The 20,802-nt window shown below is 31.8% G+C and overlaps 1 protein-coding gene across 3 annotated transcripts in view; it reads right to left on the reverse strand.

Moving 5' to 3' along the window:
* PTPN12 (protein tyrosine phosphatase non-receptor type 12) overlaps nucleotides 1-20,802 on the reverse strand; it is a 79,087-nt gene that overhangs the window by 35,311 nt on the left and 22,974 nt on the right. For 2 of the 3 annotated variants that reach the window (XR_004321606.1, XM_032484162.1), the window contains exons 2-5: nucleotides 11,212-11,320; nucleotides 3,829-3,905; nucleotides 2,251-2,346; nucleotides 1,445-1,483 (exon numbers count right to left, since the gene is read on the reverse strand). Coding sequence is in view for 2 of the 3 variants with exons in the window: in XM_032484162.1 (XP_032340053.1) it covers nucleotides 1,445-1,483; nucleotides 2,251-2,346; nucleotides 3,829-3,905; nucleotides 11,212-11,320 (321 nt within the window). In the remaining variant the exon portion in view is untranslated. Of the gene's footprint in view, nucleotides 1-1,444; nucleotides 1,484-2,250; nucleotides 2,347-3,828; nucleotides 3,906-11,211; nucleotides 11,321-13,360; nucleotides 13,367-20,802 lie in introns of all 3 variants that reach the window. The other variant, XM_032484163.1, reaches the window with a different exon arrangement.

Raw genomic sequence — 20,802 nt, forward strand, 5'->3', positions numbered from 1 at the left:
TTCAGGTGTGAACTAATTACAATTGATACCAAAAATTATGTGTTAAACATCATACATGCATAATCTATAATAATTTATCATTTGTCTTAGAGATGAGGAAGCTGAAGTTCAGAACGTAAGTTCACTGCACCATGGTCAAAATGCTAGTAAAGTGTAGGTTTATTTGATTTCATTACTTGTGCTCTTTACATTAGGTCACATTATAAGTCAAGATCTGAGTCAGGATTATCAAATAAATTCATAGCCCTACTGGCAACTTACTACTAACAAAATACTATGAATCAAAAAATCTTTAGCCTCAAAAAATTTTACACTCAATATAACTTAATTTTTCATCAAGCATTATTACTGATGTTACAGTGTGAGCTATTAATAGAATGCAAAGAGAAACAAATCCTAAACCTCAGAAGTAACTAACAAACTTAGGAAGGTGAAATTTAAATTTCCTAATACAATTGACTAATAATAACAGTACTGAAATACATAGTGAAAATACTTAAACAGATAATCACTTAATTTCTCAGTCTGTATATTTTCTAATCTTAGATTGTTTATTTTATGTCTAATATTAGTAATACCTCCACTATAAGTAAGTGATGTGGTTGGGAGGAATGACAAAAATTACTAGTAAAAATAAGATCTTCAAATGATTTACACATCATAACATCTCATATAACTGAAAGATGTACTATCTTGCTTTATGCAACATATCCTTTTCTGAAAATTTTAACAAGAATTTTACAGCTTCAAAATGATTCTCACTTTAACTAATGAATCACACTTGTATAATGAAACTTCGACAAATCATCACATAGTTTGTCACATTTATAGAAGACCGCAATTAAGTTTTATTTAATACTTATTCTCTGTAAATGCATTATCATCTCCAAAAATGAAGACTTAGGAATTGATGCTGCAAGAGATGACAATACTTTTGAAATGAATTTCACTTGTATAGAATTTTTAACTAATGTTAAAAATTTCAGATTAAGGAATTTTCTTCTCTTTACTTTGGAGATAGCATTATAAAAAGGTAGTGGTATTTGCAGACAGAGAAATTAAAATATTCAAGCTATAAACTGATGATAATTAATCAGAATTGTTTAATTCATTTTAATTGCTCAATCTTATTCAGTCCATAAATAGTATTCTACTTATAACACCATTAAATATTTGAAGAATACTAAGGAACAGTACAAAATCTATTATTTTAAGTATATCATAAAATGTACTTATAAAATATAAAAGGACAGTTTCTGTGCTTAGGGATTACTTTGTTCCTTTTGATGAAATAAAAGCAATAGCAGAACACAAAAAAGGAAAAGTAACTATTTTAACAACATGGGATCAGAATATAACAAAAGACTAGAAATATATATCTTTAGAAATGAAGTGATAAAAAGAATACTGCACAATTATTTTAAGTGTTACTAGGTGTACATACCCTTCCCATCTCAAATTCACGACAGGCCATTACAATGATCTAAAAAGAAGTGGGGTTGGCAGAATATATCAGTTAAACACAATTTTACTTTTTCAATAAAATATACATTTCAGAATTATTTTTTTATTCTGAGCAAAAGTATATCTGGCCCGTCCAAAAAAGGTAGGTTTAATATTAAAAGTATGAGTTAAAGAAATGATCAAAATCACACCTTCAGGGCTAACTATTAGCAACAAATTAAGTTGGCCTCAAATACCATGATATATTTGCTTGAATTAAATTTAATGACTCTTACAGATTTACTTCTGTCTTTTGAAATTGTATTAAAATAATACATTTAGGATATTTAACCAATAATATAGCACTATTAAATATTTTATATACATTTAACAAAATTATCTAAAGATTGAATGCATTTAACTGTCTTTAAACATAGAAGTCATTACATGTGCTTCACCATCCCAACATTTTACAATGTAATGTTTCAAACATACAGCAAAGTTAAAATAATTTTACAGTAAACACTGTATAGCCACCATCTCTACTTTGCCATCAACATCTCACAGTACTTGTTTTATCACATAGCTATCCCTCTGTCCATCTACTAATCTGTCTTATTTGGTAATTGTCTTATTAATTACTGACTTGGGATAAGATGTAAAGTATTATCACACCCTATTCTTAAAATATTTCAACAAGTTTGTCAAAATTTAATTAGACATCAGTTTCTGTCTTTTTCGTAAACATTAGTTATAATCAAAATATCATTATGGCTAAAAAGTCATGTTATTACATGTAATACTTACTACAACATTGTACTCCCATATCATCCTCCAAAAATCTATTACTGTATTTGCTAAAGGTCCTTGGGTTGCCACATATGCTTTTGGCCCATAAACACCCTAAAATGATTAAGAGCAAATTTCATATTTATTATGATTACCAAAAATGTTTCCTTAACTAAATTTTAAGGTTTCAAATTTTATTAGTAATAGTGCTGTTTTCATCTAAACAATTTCCAAATAACTCTTCTTTCATTGTACATAAAAGCATAACAACATATTCATTTCACTTCAGCTTTTGGTGAAACGTTATTACTTTCGTGTATTTATTAGACATGGTACACAGAATTCATAATTAAACCTCCTTATGCTAATTTTAAAATTACTATTTACCTAGAAATTAAAAACAAAACCCCTAATATCCCATCAACAAAGCTAGCACTAGTAGAAAGTTAAAAGTATGTGTTGATTCTAAAAAATAATACTAAAACTAGCTAACAGTTCTCTCTTAGCTAGATTCTTCTATAGTTGCCTTTATTTACTCAACTTAAAAGTTTATAAAGCACCTACTATATACATTTCCAATGGTAAACCCAAGAATATACCAAACAAGATAGTGTCCTAAAATACTAAAATACTAATTCAGCACACAATTGAATCATACAGTGTTATTAAGTGCAATTAAAAACCAGAACTTTCAACAAATGTCCTCATAAAAGAGCATAAGCATTAATTATATCTGAAAGAACGAGCTACCTATGTATTAGTTTTTGTTTAACCTATTAGTTTTGGGTTTTGCCGTAACTGTTGTAAAACTGACTTTTTTGGAAAAAGTTTTTATTTGAAACCATGACTGTTCAATGTTGACATAGTATTAATTTTACCACATAATTTTTACCACCATAATAATTTTCTTAATAAAATACTTTATTAAAATATGTATAAATACCATATATAATATAACTGAAATTATACTGTCATATAATTAGAAAGATTCACACAAAATAACTAATGGAACAAAACAGTCTTTTATTTACTCAAGTAGCAGTTTAAATCTGTCTATTGATAACTGTAAAAACTTGACTGCTTTTGATCAAAGAGTATTCAAAAAAGGTTATCTATAAAGACTATATTTAATCTTGCATTTCGGCTGTCACTTGAAATGCAGGGACAGTTGCCAAAAGTTTTTAAACTAAGTTTATATTCTAAAATTTAAAATCAGTATTATTAAGTAATTATGGCCCTGGTAATTTATTCTAAGAAATTACTCAATAAGAATAGCAACATTCACTGCAATATTATCATCAAGAAAAATTGTTAACAACCTATATAGTTCAACAACAGGAATGACCATGTGCTTTTGTATACACAAACTCAAAGGGAGAAAAGAGAAGATTAAGCAACCTATAAAGTGTTTGTAAGACTTCAATGTGAAAGAAGAAACAAAAATAGAAAATGTCACAATATGTTGTGGCTGTGATTTTATTTTAACTTCTTTTGCTGTTGGTATCATGTTAGGCACTTTAAAGTTTTCTTAATAAAACTAATTTGTAGGAAGACATTAATTATGACAAAGAAACACTATTTAAAGTTAATACATACCTTAATAAAATTTGCATTGATATAGTCTGAATCTTGAGAAGGAGTCTTTAAAGTCAACTTAACTCGGCTGTGGTCAACTATAAGAGGAAAAAAAGGATTTCATAAGTTATGTCCTGTTGGCAGACAGTTTTTTTCTAGTGAACCGTAACTAAAATTAAATAAATAACTAAAAGTATTTACTTGAAAAAACAATTAATGAAAATTGACTCCAGATACCAACAGGGTAATCTCTAAAATCATATTGACAGGAAGTAAGTCTAATGATTATAAAGCTGTGTTTTAAAGCTGGAATCAGAATACTCTCAGGAGCTCTTTTAAAGTACAAATTCCTGGGCATTATCCTTGATTTACTATACAAGAGTCTGGGGTTTATGTCTCTGCAGTTTTTAACAAGCAAAGCAGGTAGTGAACTCTAACCACTGATACACAAGCTCATTTGCCAAAGTTCTTATTAGGAAATCTAACTTTCATATTTCACAAGATATTATAAAAATTAAGTAAACTATGACAAATGAGTTTACATAATGTGTAAAAAGTGCTCAATACTTGCACTTGGCCAATAATATTTATTATTAGGTAATGTCCAGTATGTTAAAAAAAAATCTTTATAAGAAAGTCCTAAAGCATAAATTTTATTAATTTTATAAAATTATGTAGTTTTATTTTTAAAATAAAAATAATACAAATATGATTTTTTTAATTAGATCTTAAAGAAATATAAAATGAAAAGCAATCATCCCCTGTCCTTGAACACCAGGGCTCTCTCTCTCCCAATAAAGACAGTATTAAAGTTCTTTTTTCCTTCCAAAAGTAATCTTCATGAATATACCTATGTACTTTGAAAAAGTACAGAAATACAATCATAGTATACATGGTGTTCTGTACCTTATTACTTTTCAATTAGTTATATATCCTGGAACTCTTCCCAGAGCAAAAATAGATCATCTTACTTTTTTTAATGTTACATGGAATCTATTATATGAATGTTTCATTATTTATTTAACTAGATACACTATTGATGGGCCATTTTTTCCTGCTAGACATACTACTTGAACACTGCAGTACTTATATCTGTTAACCAGCATTACTAGAAAGTTCCTAACAGAGGAATTGCTACTTGCTTTGTAAAGAGTATATACCAATTTTTACAATGCAACTGTTAATAGTAAAAGTAACTGGCTGTTAATCATACTTTTTAATAGCTGACAATCTAAAAAATAAAAAAATCAGACTTGCATTTTTGAATTATGCAAATGGTTGCATCTTTTCATATATAGTTAATTTCTTTTACCAAAACCACTTGTTTATATCCTTTGAACATCATTTCCACATGTCCGTGTTTTTCTCCTGATTTAATAAAATCTATGCAAAGAGAAAAATCAGCCCTTGGTCACAGGTAAGTGCAAAGAGGTTTTTTAAAAACTATTCATTTAAAACTAATTTTAGATTTATGGAAAAATTGAAAAAATAGTATAGAGAATTCTCATACATCCTTCACTCAGCTTCCCTTAATGTTAACATCTTACATAACCATAACTCAATTATCAACACAAGAAAGCTAACATTGTTATAATGCTATGAATTAAACAGACTGTATACAAATTTTACCAGTTTAAAAAAAATTTTTTTTCTCTTTCCAGAATGCCACATTATACTTGGTTACTATTTCTCCTAAGTCTCTTCCAATATATAAAAGTTCCTCTGACTGATTTTTTTCTTGTAATTGGAATGAGGTTATGCATTTTGCCACGAACACCTGAGAACAACGATATGTCCTTCTCAGAAGACAAACCAATGAGTTCATGATGTGAATATGCCATATTACTTGTGAGGTTAACCTTGGTCCCTTGGTTAATGAGTTGTCAGCTGGTGTCTCCACTGCAAAGTTACTATCTTTCTCTTTGTAGTTAATAAATATTTTGTGGGGGGTATACTTTGAGCCTACAAAATCTTAAGTAGTAGGATTATCTAATATTCATGGTGTCTAGATTAAACAGGGCCATAAACATGTAACATGTCAGTATCATATTTTGGTCCTTTCTAATCCAAGGATAATGTCTACTAAAAGCAATTAAAATTCAAAAAGACATACACAAATGGTAACAGATACTAATAAACTTCTTAGCAAACTCTTTAAAAGGACAACTAATGAATAAGTAATTCATTTGCCAATGACCCGATTTTTATACATTAGTACTAAGGCCCAGTTCTGCTGATTTTATTTATTTATTTTTGGTGAAATCTTCTTTGAAAATTCGTAGGAAGATATATAACAAAGACATACTAGCTTACAATTAAAATTATTTATTTCCTTACCACGTTTCCAGGAAAGAGAATGCTTACATGTTTATTAATGCTGTTTCTTATTTCACTCCATCGTTCATGTCTTTTTTTTTTTTAAGCCATTTGGGATAAGGGATATACATATTAAAAAATGCTATGCTTTGGATGGACGAGAATAGAATAATTCAGTAATTAGGATAATGATAGTTAAGAAACTATATGAAGCTTCCTCTCACCACGTTTGCCAGTAATGAGGGGTCCCCGTTAATTACCCTAATTCATGTGGCATATCAGCCTATATTCAAAGTAACTCAAAGGCAGAGACTTCGTACAATAGTTGGTTTACCATTGGATCCTTAGTAAACATTTCTGGGGATTCTGAATCCACATGAGAACTGTGGCTCCCAAATAATAGTCTAGCCCGGTGCCAGGCTGCTATATGCAAGCTGGGAAGTTTTTTTTTTTTCAATTTTCTGTGATGGAAAATTTTATGCATACACAAAAATATAAATAGTTTAATGAATCCCCATATATCCATTACTCAAGTTCAATAATCATCACATTTTGCCAATCTTATTTCATCTATTGCTAATTATACAGCAGCTGAGGGCCGGGGGGAAGCAAATTAAAATGCAAGAATTCTGAGTCCAATATTCTGCAGTTAAGTTTGATTCGGTAAATTCAAGATAGGGCATAGCAATGGCTCGTTTTTAAAAAACTCTAAACCACAGGCAAATTTTGTAGTCACTGCTCTATACTATATAATGATAGTACATTATTGAGCATTTAAAAATCAGTATTATGCTGCATATATAACAAGTCATGCAAATTTTAATATCCTTCATTGGTGCTCCTATTAAGCATAACATGAACAGAAATAATTTAAAGAATATTAAAGAAATGAAAACAAACATTCCTCTCCATGATTTTGCTGACTGCCGCTACAATCTCCCACGAGTCCAACTCCAAGTAGATAAAATCAATATTCATTAGAAGAGGCTCAGGTTAAAGCAGCAACTTTTTTTTTCTTGAACAAACATCAACAATCTATTGCAACAACAAGAATATATATAAACATTGTCACCTCCAGGAAAGACAACTATTGTCTAAATCCTAGGTCTGAGAAATAAAAGGATCCCATAATTAATATTGGAATAGGCAGAGTACCCTGTTCCATCGCTTCTAAAGGCTAGCCAACCCAGTTTTAGCCCCTCAACAGAAAAAAAAGCCAGTTCATCCTTAACATGGAGTATCTAGGAATTTCTTAATTCTGGGATTGTCCTCACTGTTCTAGCAAAATCTGCAAGATAGCTTGAGAAAAACCTAAGTGATCTTTGAACAGTGATGAAACCACTTTTTATGGATCAAAAGCAAGGATGTCTGCTCTTGCCACTGCAACATTATACTAAAGGTTCTAGCCAGTGCAATAAGGCAAAATAGACATTTAGATTGAAAGGGAAGTAGTAAAACTATCATTATTTGCAAATAACAAGATTCTGATACGTAAAAAATCCTAAAGGCTACACATACACACACAAATACTAAATACTAAAATAAACAAGTTTAGGAATTTCAGTGGATTAAAAAAATCTATATGCAAATATAAATTGTGTTTCTATATACTAGTAATAAAGAACTTGAAAATAAAATTAAAATAATTCTATTCACAATAGGATAAAGAATTTTTTTAAAGAAGAAATACAAGACTTGTATACTGAAAACCATAAAACACTGCTGAGTGAAATTAAAGAAGATCCAAATAAATGTAGGGAGACGCTCCATGTTCATAGGTTGGAAGAGTCAATATGGTTTAAGATGGCAATTCTCCCTAAATTGATCCAAAGATCCAACACAATTCTTATCAAAATTCCAGTAGAAGTTTTGCAGAAACTGACAAGCTGATCCTATAATTGATATGGAAATGCAAAGGACTCAAAAGAACCAAATCAATTTTTAAAAATAAGAACACAATTAGAAGACTTAATACTTCTTACTTTTAAAACTTACTATAAAGCTACAGTAATCATGACAGTTTGATATTGGCTTAATAATAAGTCAATGAAATAGAATTAAGAGTCCAGAAATAAACCCTTACATTTATGGTCAAATGATTTCAAACAAAGGTATCAAGGCAATTCAATGGAGAAAGGATAATCTTTTCAAAAATTGATGCTTGAACAATGCTATACACACAAAAATTATTTTAGACCCTAACCTCACACCGTGGTAAAAATTAACTCAAAATGGATTATAGACTTAAATGTAGGAACTAAAACTATAAAACTTCTAGGACTAAAATGAGAAAACATAGGAGAAAATCTTTGTAAGCTTGGATTAGGCAAAGGGTTCTTGGACTAAACATCAAAAGCATGATCCATAAAACTGATAAACTAGACTTCTTCAAAATTAAAAGCTTGCACAACTTTAAAAGATACCATTAAGAAAATGAAAAGATAAACCACAAACTGGGGAAAAAATGTGCATCATAAGATCTCAAAAAAAGACTTGTATCTCAGATATATAAAAAACGTTTACAACTCAATAGGATAAAAAAATCAATTTTAAAAAACTACAAATGATTTGAAAAGATTTTTCACCAAAGAAGACATACAAGTGACTAACAGAACAGGAAAAGATGTTCAACATCATTAGTCATTAGGGAAATGCAAATTAGAACCACAAGGAGATACCTCTAGATATACCCACTAGAATAATCATAATAAAAAAGACTGTCAATAACAGGTGTTGGTAAGGATGTGGAGAAATTTCAACCCTCATACGCTGCTGGTGGGAAAGTAAAATGTTACACAGATACTTTGAAAAACAGTCTAGTGGTCCCTTAAAAAGTTAAACAGAAGCTTCCACAGACCCAGAAAATATAGATCTAAGAGAAATGAAATCTTATGTCCATACAAAGATTTGTACGGAAATGTTTATAGCAGCATTATTCACACAATGGAATATTACTGAACAACAAAAAGGAATGAATTACTGATGTATAACACGGATGAATCTCAGAAACATGTTAAGTGCAAAAAGGCAGGCACAAAAGACTACATGTTATACGATTATATTTACATGAAATTTCCTAAAAAGGAAAATCTAGAGACAGAAAGCAGATTAGTGGTTGCCCAGGACTGAAGATTATAAACTATCTTTTCAGTGTGATGTAAATATTCTAAAACTGTATTGTGTTGATGATTATATAATTCTACAAACTTACTTAAAAATCACTGAATTGTACACTTAAAATGGGTAAGTTTTTTCTTTTTAAAAATTAAAAAAATTTAATACAATTTTAAAGATTACTTTTCATTTACAGTTATTACAAAATATTGGCTATACTCCCTATGTTGTATAATACATCCTTAAGGCTATCTTACACCCAATAGTTTGTGGCTCCCACTTCCCCCACCCCTATCTTGCCCCCCAAAGCTGGTAACCAGTAGTTTGTTCCTTGCACCTGTAAGTCTGCCTCTTTTTTATTATATTCACTGGTTTATTGCATTTTTTAGATTCCACATATAAGTGATATTATACGAATACATTCAGATTTGTCTTTGTTTGACTTACTTAGCATAATGCACTCCAAGTCCATCCATATTGTTTCAAAATATCATTATTTTTTAAGGCTGAATAGTATCCTATTGTGTATGTGTATATATGTATACACACATTCACACACCCCATATCTTCTTTATCCATTAATCTGTTGATGAACACTTAAGGTTGTTTCCATATCTTGGCAATTGTAAATAATGCTCCTATGAACACTGGGGTATATGTATCTTTTCAAATTAGTGTTTTTGGTTTTTTTTTGGATATACACCCAGGAGTGGAACTGCTGGGTCATATAGCAGTTCTATATTTAGGTTCGAGAAACCTCCATACTGTTTTCCACAGTGGCTGCACCAATTTATATTCCCACCAATAATACACAAGGTTCCCTTTTCTTAAAATGAGTAAATTTTATGCTATGTAGATTATACCTCAATAAAGCTGTTTTTAAAAAATAGAACATCTGCAAGCGCTGGACATACTAAATATTCAAAGGAAGTTGACAACATATTATTCTTATGACAGTAAGTAAACATATCTCAAAAACTATTACTTTCAGTACAATTTTCCAAATTAAAATAACTAGAAATTTATTGGAAACTGACTTATTAAATCTTAAATAACTTAAAGGGAAAAAGGCACTGCTACTCTGCCTATAGCACAGTGATTAAGAGCTCAGGCTCTAGGGCAAGATTTCTCAACCTCAGCACTATTGATATTATGACCTTGGATAATTCTTTGCTTTGGGAGGCGGTAGCCCCATATCAGAGGATGCGGTAGCATCCCTGGTCTCCACCCTCTAGATGCCAGTAGCAGCCTGCACACTCCACATCCTGACTGTGACAACCAAAACATCTCCACACATCGCTAAATGTCCCTTCAGGAGCAAGATCACCCTAGTTGAGAACTAATGCTCTGGATACAAAAACTGCCTAGGTTTAAATTCTCATCCACCCTATTAGCTAAGTGACAAGGTATTTAACTTCTCTATTTCTCTATGTCTCATATGTAAGAATATAATTATATTATTATTATTAGAACATAACGCTATCAGTCTAAGGCATGCCATCAGAGATACATATTTAGACTGCTGAGGACAGCAGACACACAGGCATGAATCATCTTATGGTTCATTTTAATGCATAATTAATCAATTAGGGTTCTTATTGTGAATAGACAATAAATGAGTTAATATTTTACAAAATATATTCAATTATATTTATTGAATTATCTATCTGTATTATTTTAACAAAATAACTTCTTTGAACAGAGTCCACAAAAGGTATTTTTACTTGGATTTTTCAGTATTTAAAAGTAAGTTAGCATCAAGGTAACTGTGATGCTTAAAGAAAAAAAATTAAACAATAAAACCAACTAGAGCAACAAAAGGAAAAGCAAGCACAATCAGAAATTATTATCTTGTAGTGTACCTTGAAAGAGAGATTAAATGACTACCTCCTTAACAAACTCATTAGGAAGTCTATGCTATAAAACTGCTAATTAGCATTTCCATTTGTTCCATTAAGGGTATTTCAAACTTACATGGCAGTATGTCCTTGTATCTGTTCTTTTTAACATTTTCTTCTTTTTCTCCAGTGACTGTGGGATAAATCTTTTCTGTTCTATATTTGGTAGACAATCTTCTTAATCGCTTAAAATACAAAAAAAAAAAAAAGAAAAGAAAAGGAAAGAAAAGAAAATTCAAGTTTAGAAAAACATTAATATTTTAAAATTTTAATGAAAAATTTAATGATAAATAGCTCTTTATTGAATTTTGCTGATCCCAATTTCTCACAACTCATTTTCCTGTTTTTCTAAGTTCACAATATCTCCCTACCCCCTAATCACTGACTCTAAGGATAATTTCTTTTTTAGCATAAGTGCAAGCATAAGATTAATATTCCAAATAGCAGTGAAAGAAAGGGGACATTAGGATAGAAGTAATTTTATTTAAAGAAAACATTAATAAGTCAGAATATTTAACTCAGGGTCTCAAAAACCAAATTTTTAAATCATGCCTAAAAGATTATGTACAAGTTTCTTTATGCCTTTTCTCAATAAACCTTGAGCACCCATGATGTGCCAGGCTCCTTCCAAGATATAAGCTAATAATTACTTACAAGACACTGCAAAACAAAGTTCTTTCATATTGAACTGGAAATGTCCAACAAAGACTAATTCTGCTTATTCACTGCATTACAGAAGTGGTTTGTGAGTTAGTGACAAATTCTTACCACATATGGCAGTAGGGATGTTCTTTGGGCTGGAATATTTCTGCATGTCAGTAATACGCTTCCTGCTTTCAGAAGCACTGAAAGTCAGCATTGTGAATTGTTTAAATTTACCACTCAACTACATTGCTGAAATTTAATTTCAAAGGAGCCTACTTTCTTCCAGGCTTAAAGACATATTGAAAGCATTCGGGTTTTACTATTCAACAAATTATTAATACAAATGAAGTCTGGTAACATTTAACTTTTCATCATTTTATTTTTCCTCCTTATGATGCTGATAATTAAGCAACTAAGAATTTTATGTTTATATTTTTTAAAATTCAGTTAAAACTTTAATTCAAGATTCTTAACTTTTTCTGGTTATGACATACTTTAACATAGAGCACTTGAAATAAACTTAAAATAAGCCCTTACATCTAGAATAGTGAGTTTTTTGGTTTTCTCTGAAAAACAACTAAACTTTATCATGATCTTAGAGACCTAAAACAGGAATATGCATTTTTTAAGATGAAAAGATTTATTAGAATCTTGTTCTGCATTGGCACGATGCCAAAGCAAAATTCTCCACATTTATGAAATTATTTCTTGTGGTAACAAAGTTCTCAAAGTATGTAAGTGTACTAGGGTAAAAAAAAAAGTATTTAGAAAGTAAATGGGCTATTGATGAGGGTGTGGGAAAACCAGAACCTTGATGCAATGCTGGTAGAAAAGAACATTAGCACAACTCCTAAGGAGGGTAATTTGGCAATGACAAATACACATAACCCCTTAACCTAGGAACTGCACTTCTACAAATTTCTTCTCTAGATAAATGGCACACATTCATGAAATGATGTACACACAAAGTTATTTATCACAGAACTGTTTATAACAGCAAAAGACTGCAAACAACTGGAAAAGACTTATTAGTAGAGGATTGGCTAAGTAGATTTGTTTCATTCATACAGTCAAATATGATATGGCTGAAAACAAATGAGGAAGCTCTTGATATACAGTGATATGGAAAGATCTTGAAAATATATATTAAGGGTAAAAAAGCAGGGAACACAATAGTGTATGTAACACACTACTGTTGGTGTTAGAAAGAAAAAAATATATTTGTATTTGTTTGTACATGTACATGAAACATCTCTGAAAGACAAACTATTAACAAAGGTTGTTGTCTGTGGGCAAGAGAATGGGTAGCTGTAGAAAATGGATGGGAAGGAAACATTACTATGCGTCCTTTCATACCTTTTGGATTACATGAATGTATTACCTATTCAAAACTTAGATGTTAAGAAAAAGTAAAAGTAGAAAAGATTGTTCATGATTTCATTATTCCACATTAGCAAGATCCTCCCAGTTACTTACACATATATCCTGCTTATTTAATCAGAATTTTTGTATTTCCTCTGCTCAGGGATTTTCAATATTTATAGTATCTTAAAGCATCACAAAATATTCTATGTTAATACAATGAACTGAAGGATATTGCCCCAAACAGTTGCAAAAACACAGGGGAAAGGAACACACTGTCATTGGAAAAAAAAAAAATACACACACACACACACACACACACACACATACACAAAACTACAAAGAAAAGGGAAGAGGGATGAATTTAATTATAAAATGGGAATGCCCTTCTGGAATATGTGCTGTAATCATGCGAAGCATTTCTTCTTTTACAAGTTATGTTACTAAGAAATGTGCAAAACAAAAGTTTTATAGGAAATGACTTTTCATTTCTCATAAAATGAACCTTGAGAACACTTTTGTGCACAAATAAATGTCTAATTTGTGTTTGAATTTTATATATCCAGTTTTCTTAAAGCCTAGAACAACATGGGATGCTTTCTACATTCAAGCTTCCAATGAATCATGTTCTATTAAAACAAGTCTACATAAGTAGTGTACTTAGAAATTTTTACACCCCTCAGAGATACAAATCTATGACTTAGTATAAATAAAGTAGTCATCCATTAAACATAAAAACTATGTTTTGTACATTAAAAAAAAAGCTGACATCAAAAAAAATTCTACCCAACTGTATTAAAAAAGATATCCTCAAGTCGAAACTTATTTCCTAACAAAAAAGTCAGCTTTATAGTTAGCTGCTTGAATTAAAATGCTGGATCTGACATTCTCTAGCTGTATGACACTGAACATGTTTAACCTATGTCTCGCCCTCTGTAATATGAGGATAATACCTACTCTCAGCAAAGAGCCTGGTACAAAAAAATGGGCTCAGTAAATGTTAACTATTACTATTGGGTCAATTACTGAAACTCTTTCAGTGTTATTTGCTACTACAGATCTCTTTCTTTAAACAAAACCTTTCCTAGACCAGAGATCAAAAGGAGTCATATATTCTAGGCCAATTTATTTGCCTGGGAGTGCTGAGTATTATAAAGCATGCTTCATTTATATTGTCAAATTTGAGCATGCTTCGGAATCACCAGGAGGGCTTGTTAAAACAAGGGTTGTAGGGCCCTACCCTCAAGAGTTTCTGATTCTGTAGGTCTGGGGTGCAGCCTGAACATCTGTAAGTTCTCAGGTGATGCTGCTGCTGCTGTTTGGGGGCTGTGCTGTAAGAACCACTGGCATATGGTATGTTCAAGAAGTAGGAGTATTGTTATTGATTGCTTGGAGGATTGGAAGCTGATTTTCAACAAGTCTTAGGTTCCTCTGTATTTTATGTGTAGATTGACAGCATTGAAAACTTCCAAAAAGTGATTAGGGATTTTTCTTGGGAGGAGGATGAATTATGGATGAAGAAGGAAACATGTAATTATCAAGTAGCAAAACAAACAAACAAACAAAAAAAAACGGGGAGGAAATCATTGTTCAGCAGCAAGTAAGAGCAAAAAACACCAGCTGTAAACAAGAAGTATTTAAATGAAAGAATTAAAAGGTTTTGAGATTAGGGTCTAGATAAACTTGGAGGTACTGGCAAACCAAAACTCCTTCTTAAATCTCTTAAAGCATCATAATAATACAATACTATATGGACCTGGTAGCACTTGACATCAGCAGCATGTAAATGGTAAACAAAACAAAACATCCAAAAGATTCAACTCTCAGTGTCTTTGTGTGTGCTTTTTCTTTGCTTCTTAGTGGTCATTCCACTTGCACATCTTCAAATCTTACACATCTTTGAAGTTCTAGCTCTTTTGTAGTTTCTTACTCCCTCATGCAAAAATAATCTTTCCCTTCTCAGTTCTTTTTAGACTTTATGTGTACTCTTGAAACACCATTTTCTTCTCTTTATGATAAATGTATAAAGAGAATACATCTTACTTCCTCTGCTCAACTCTAAACTGTGAGAATAAGATCACTGTCAGATTAATATTTGTCATGCCTTGTATCCTTGGAGCATGTTTAATTCTTACATGTTAAAAAAATTAATCTTAGATATGAATCCTTGCCTAAACAAAAGAAGGTTTTCTTCTTTCAATACCACATCAAATTTAATGTCCCCATAGCGCCTGAAAGCACTAGTGAGGTAACATCACCAACGTTCATTTAACTGTATGAAATGGAGAGTACCCACACACAAGTTCATTTAACTTCCTGACCACCATTTCCATTGTCTCTAGTGAAGGTGTCACTGTGAAACTGAAAAACAAGCCATAATATACTAAGCAATGTTATTTATAAACATAGCGCTATGTGACAGTTTGTATGAGAACAGCACTGGACTAAACACTAATAAAGTAATTCACTTATTTAGTTACACATAATTACACTAAAGCAAGAAAGTACTTTGAATCACACTTACTGTCCTAAATGAGCAAAAATAAAGCTAAATGGTATATTTACATAAACTTACAGGTACTATGTATACCCTTTATCATTTTTAAATGATATTTCTGAAGTAAGCAAACAAAAAAGCCTTTAAGAAGACATTTTATAGCTAAGTCTATCCTTAAAAGTCTTGAGAAAGTCACATAACAAACTCCTTATATAATTTCATTTGTATCTCAGTTATTATTCCAAAAAGCAAATCCGATCATTTTAATGTTAATTTCACACTTAAAAATCCTCCAATGGATCTATTTCCTCCACGATAAACTGCCAATTCCTTAATTTACTCATAACATATTTTGAAAGCTGCCTTTTTCCTACCTTCTTTTTATAACATTCTCTTACTCAGAGTATGACTCGTCAGCCATACAGAATTATTTGCCAACACCACCACCAGCAACCCTCCACCCCTCATCAGTTTCACAATTTCTGCTCTTGCTGTTGAGGTAACACAGTAAGACTCTGGCTAACGTGTTATTTCCTTTGTGAACCCTTTCTTGAACCTTCCCTCCCTAATTGCTCCCAGCTCCCAGCACTGAGTAGTCAGTAATACGTTGCTCTAGTAACACCCATGAAAAGTCTCACCCATTAGACTATTAAACTGAAGACAGAGACTGGACTGTCTTATTGTACTTTTATAGCTAGCGCAGTGCAAATCACATTAAAATGAATGATTTCAAGAACTGGTTAATTAGCCTACTCAGACAAGTCAGAGATACTTCTAATACATTAGAATTTTTGATGCAAACAAAAATGAAGTTTAATATTCACTGTTTTAAAGTTCAAAACAAATTATTTTTTCTTTATTTCTTCAAAACACTAAAGTTTTTTTCCCCAACCCTAAATCAACAAACTAATTCTCTAAGGCCTCTAAAGTCACACACAGTAAGACTATCCTCTTTAAGGTATCCATTTATGTGTCAAGATTTGGTTCTTTAAAAGGGTAGAGGAGTTTCCTTGTTTATCTAAGGACTAAAGCTAACGAGAATGTGTTTGTTTAATCTCTCCAAATAGCTGTCTACTCGATTGTCCACTGGGTGTCTCATGGGCATCACGAACATGTCCAAATAGCAACACTATTCAATGGGCTGCTCAAGACTAAAAGCTGGGAATCATCCTGATTCCTACCTTTACCTTCCCTCATCCCCAACATCCAGTCAATCCTTCAGCAAGTTGTATTAGCTCCACCTCTAAAATGTATCAAATTCTCTTCATATTCACTTAACAGATGTAGGATAGGAACAAGTATTAAATTTAATTGTTGGCTGGATTTTCAATCAGGACAATTAAGAAAACAAACTGACACAAGTAATAGATCTAAAATGAAATTAAACTAACTCAAATTCTTCCCACTGTAAGACGGAATATAAATAAATAAAATATTGGCATTCAAGCCTTCTCATGTTGTTACAAGGCCCCACAGTACTGCTTCAAATTGCTCAATGTCATTAACACTTAAAAAATAGTATGAGTTTCATAAGCCATTAATTTTTGTATATATGTGCATAAGAATATACAAATCTTAAAAATGTACCTTAAAGTGAAATAAATTGGAATTATTTTAAGCTTAAGAGTTACACTGTAGCAAAATATAAAAATACCTAAATAGTACTGCTTTTGCTATTGCTCTGAAAAATGTCTGAGGCAATTACTGAAAAGTCCATCTATATTTTAAAAGGTAGGGGGGTTGGCACATAGTTGGACTCAATAATAAGTGTTAAATGAATAAATTAATCTGGTTTTATGCTTGAAATGTTTAAATGTCATCAGTCACAAAGGTCACTCATTGTAATACAAATAAGTTAACCCAATCATACAAGTTGCATGATTATTAAGACAAAACAAATTTTTTTAAAAACCCCAAATACAAAGTAACAGCAGCAAGTAATAAAATCAGAGTATAATTTCCACCAAAAGTATATTATCTCTAACAGGCTGTTCTTAAACTGTTAACAAATATATTTATATAAAAATATACCACTAATAACTGTTACAAACTACTACAATAACCAAAGGGTCTTTTAGCTACACAAATGTAGTATCTACCTTTAGTTGCAAAATATGCAACCCTGCCTTTCAAAATTCATCCTCCTATCTTTGCTCACACTTTACCTACTTGCTACTAACTTGTCTGCTTTTTCTGAAATACATAGCTCTACCTTCTTATTAAAACTAAGTCAAGGCTGATACTAAAAGGACATACTTCGGAGTTAACAGAAGCCAATCTTACGGGTCTTTGGGTAACAAAGTGCTTTTACTCTTTGTTCATGTTGATTTCGGCACTTCAGTTATTTTCCTAGTAGTCCGCCAAGCAAACGCCTTGCTTCTTTCTAGCTCAGTACAAAAATCATCTTGCTGAAACATTTCCTGAGAACAGTACTGGCACCCAACTCTATCTTCCACTTCCTCCCATATTGCTTCCTTTCATATATACCTCTCATCTAGGACATACTTCAATGTAAAATAATTATTTACATATGCATATATGCCATCCCTGATAGAACAAGCGTTCCCTGAAGATGCAGACCATATCTTCTTATTCTATTAATACCAGCTACTACCAGTATAACCCATGGCAAGTAGCAGCAAGTCAATATACCCTTTAGGTCTTCTCAGGTGGTAATGTTCAAAGGAAATGGATGCAAATCAGAATTCATCAGTAAACTTTGGAACCAGTTTTCTCTCCCCCGTTAAACTTCACAATGAGACGACTTTGAGTCAGAGAAGCTGGGGTCCAATTCCTAGTTCCATCGACTACGAGCAAAGGAGATCTCCTCAACATAGCAGCTTTATAATCCTCCCTGAATGGATGCAGCAATAGATCTTAATTTCAAGTATTAGTTTTTAAATAAAACTTTGTACTAGAGACTTTGTATTTTTAAATTATAAGTATGGCAAAGCATAAAAACTAAAAGAAAAAAGGTAATAAAAAATTTCACAACAAGCCTATAATCATTTTTTGCACACCCTAGACAACAAGCTAATGCTTTCCTTTTCTTAAAGGAAAGGCTTCTGTTTTCTGGTTGGAAAAGAACAGTGCTTTCTCAAGATCAAAATATTAGTTAGGAAGACGTAACCCAAGCTTATCCTCTCCCTAGCTCTAAGCTAAATTTTTTTTGGAAAAAAGTAGAATCCCTATTGAACTAAGAGGCCAATAAAATTATTTTGCTAATACAGCAAATGAAAAACAAATGTGTTCCCAAGTTTATTTTATTTTTGTTTGTTTCTAGTCACAAAGCCCTCATCGTCTCTTCATTGGTTTCTTTATCATCCTTTTTCTAAAAGCTCCGTAACCATTTAACTCATACAACCACTGGTTCCACATTTTCCAGGTCAATGCCAACTTCAAATATTTCTTTTCACTGTCCCCACAGCAAATTGCTCAAAAATTCCAAAATGTGGGTATTAATACTATGGCTTCTGACTATGCCACCATTTATCTGGTTATGTGTCTTGATTTAAGAAAACATGATCACTACAGTTGTCTTTACCCTTTAGCCTCCCATTGGGGAATTCTCTGCCAAGCCCAGACTCTCAACGTATTTCAAAGCAATCTATCACTAATCTCATTATTCCAAAACATATAATATGAACATATAGTAAAACTGAGAATTTTGAATCCCAGTTTTAATACATTAAGTCACAATAAAATCAACTGACCAACTAAAAAATAAAACAAAGACCCATTTAAATTAATAGCATGGATGTAGAATTCACATTTTACCTTTGCAAAAGCAAATGTAGCACAGCAAGAGTCTCCTTTGCAGTTGAAGAAAGCTCAATTCATATCTATCACTATATGGAAAAACATTATTTTTTGCTAGGCCAGACTGCCACAAAGCTGTGGTCAACAGACCAAATTTTGTAAGAGAAACCTGTACTTCCTGGGGAAACATTAACTCCTGAAACCCCTGAAAATTTTATTATTCTCTTTACAACTTGTACTGAAAACTACTTTTATGACGTCACCAATAATCCAAAAGGCATCAAAATCAAAAGCTCCAATTCCTAGAAAGTATTTAACACAGATGATCCACCCCTTTTTAAAACTCCTTTCTTAGATTCCATGAAACAACTGTTTCTTGATTCTCCTCTTACCCTTTCTGGTCCTCTGCATCCAGCCCCTAAATGCACGTGTTCTCCACTGAACTGTTCTCTCCTCAGATTTTGTTTTTAAGCAAGTTTATACCCCCGTCCCTACCATGCCTTTACCTATGACATTTATGATGATCCCACATCTGTATTTCTAGTGCCAACTTTTCTCTCCAGTTCCAGTTCCATATTCAAACTGCTTACTGAACATTCACAACAATTCAAACCGAACGAGATAAAAAGAAATTCACCTGATTTTTCAAATGCTTCTATGTCCCTTTTTATTTTCATGGTACCTCTGCCCTCCTTACCCATTCAGGCTTAAAAACTCCTAGTAGTTTTGGACTTTCCCCCTTATCTGTCCAGTTGCTTCCTCTCACATTCAATCAGTTTCAAGTTCTGGTGAGCCCATCTCAGTAAAGATCTCCAAAACCTGGCCCTTATTTTCCATCCCACTGCCAGTGAAGAAAGACAGTTGTTTTAAGTAAAGGATTACCATTCAGGACAATTTTAATTGTCTTTTCAATTAAAAATAAAAAGATTTAAGAAACTGTTTGAATGACTGAGGAAAAAGAGGAAATTTGGTAGGCATAACAAAATAGTATAATAAATAACTAATTAGTGTACGTCAAGGAGTAGAGACAGAAAAAATGCACATATGTTCATTAAATCATGTATGTAAAGCAGCCTAACAATATCTAGCATAGAGCATGCATTTAGAAATGTAAAAACTGAGGTGAGCATATAAGATTTATTAACAGATGAGGAATTTAAGGAAAATTTTTAATTAGCTGCCTCAGATTAGCTGACTTGTTACTTAGGCTGCATTGGAGAAAATAAACCATGGGCCAAATTCCAGAATGGTAGAATAAATTGTCACTGATGGTCTCCCTAATCCTTCCATTATGGATACAGAGACAGACCACATATGTCCTATTATTTATCCAAAAGTGTGAAAATTACCTGGCAAACCACACTTAAGTTTACAAGCCATATTTCTGTACCTTCTTTTTCTACT

This window comes from Camelus ferus, chromosome 7 (assembly GCF_009834535.1).
Source record: "Camelus ferus isolate YT-003-E chromosome 7, BCGSAC_Cfer_1.0, whole genome shotgun sequence".
Taxonomy (NCBI): Eukaryota; Metazoa; Chordata; class Mammalia; order Artiodactyla; family Camelidae; genus Camelus; species Camelus ferus.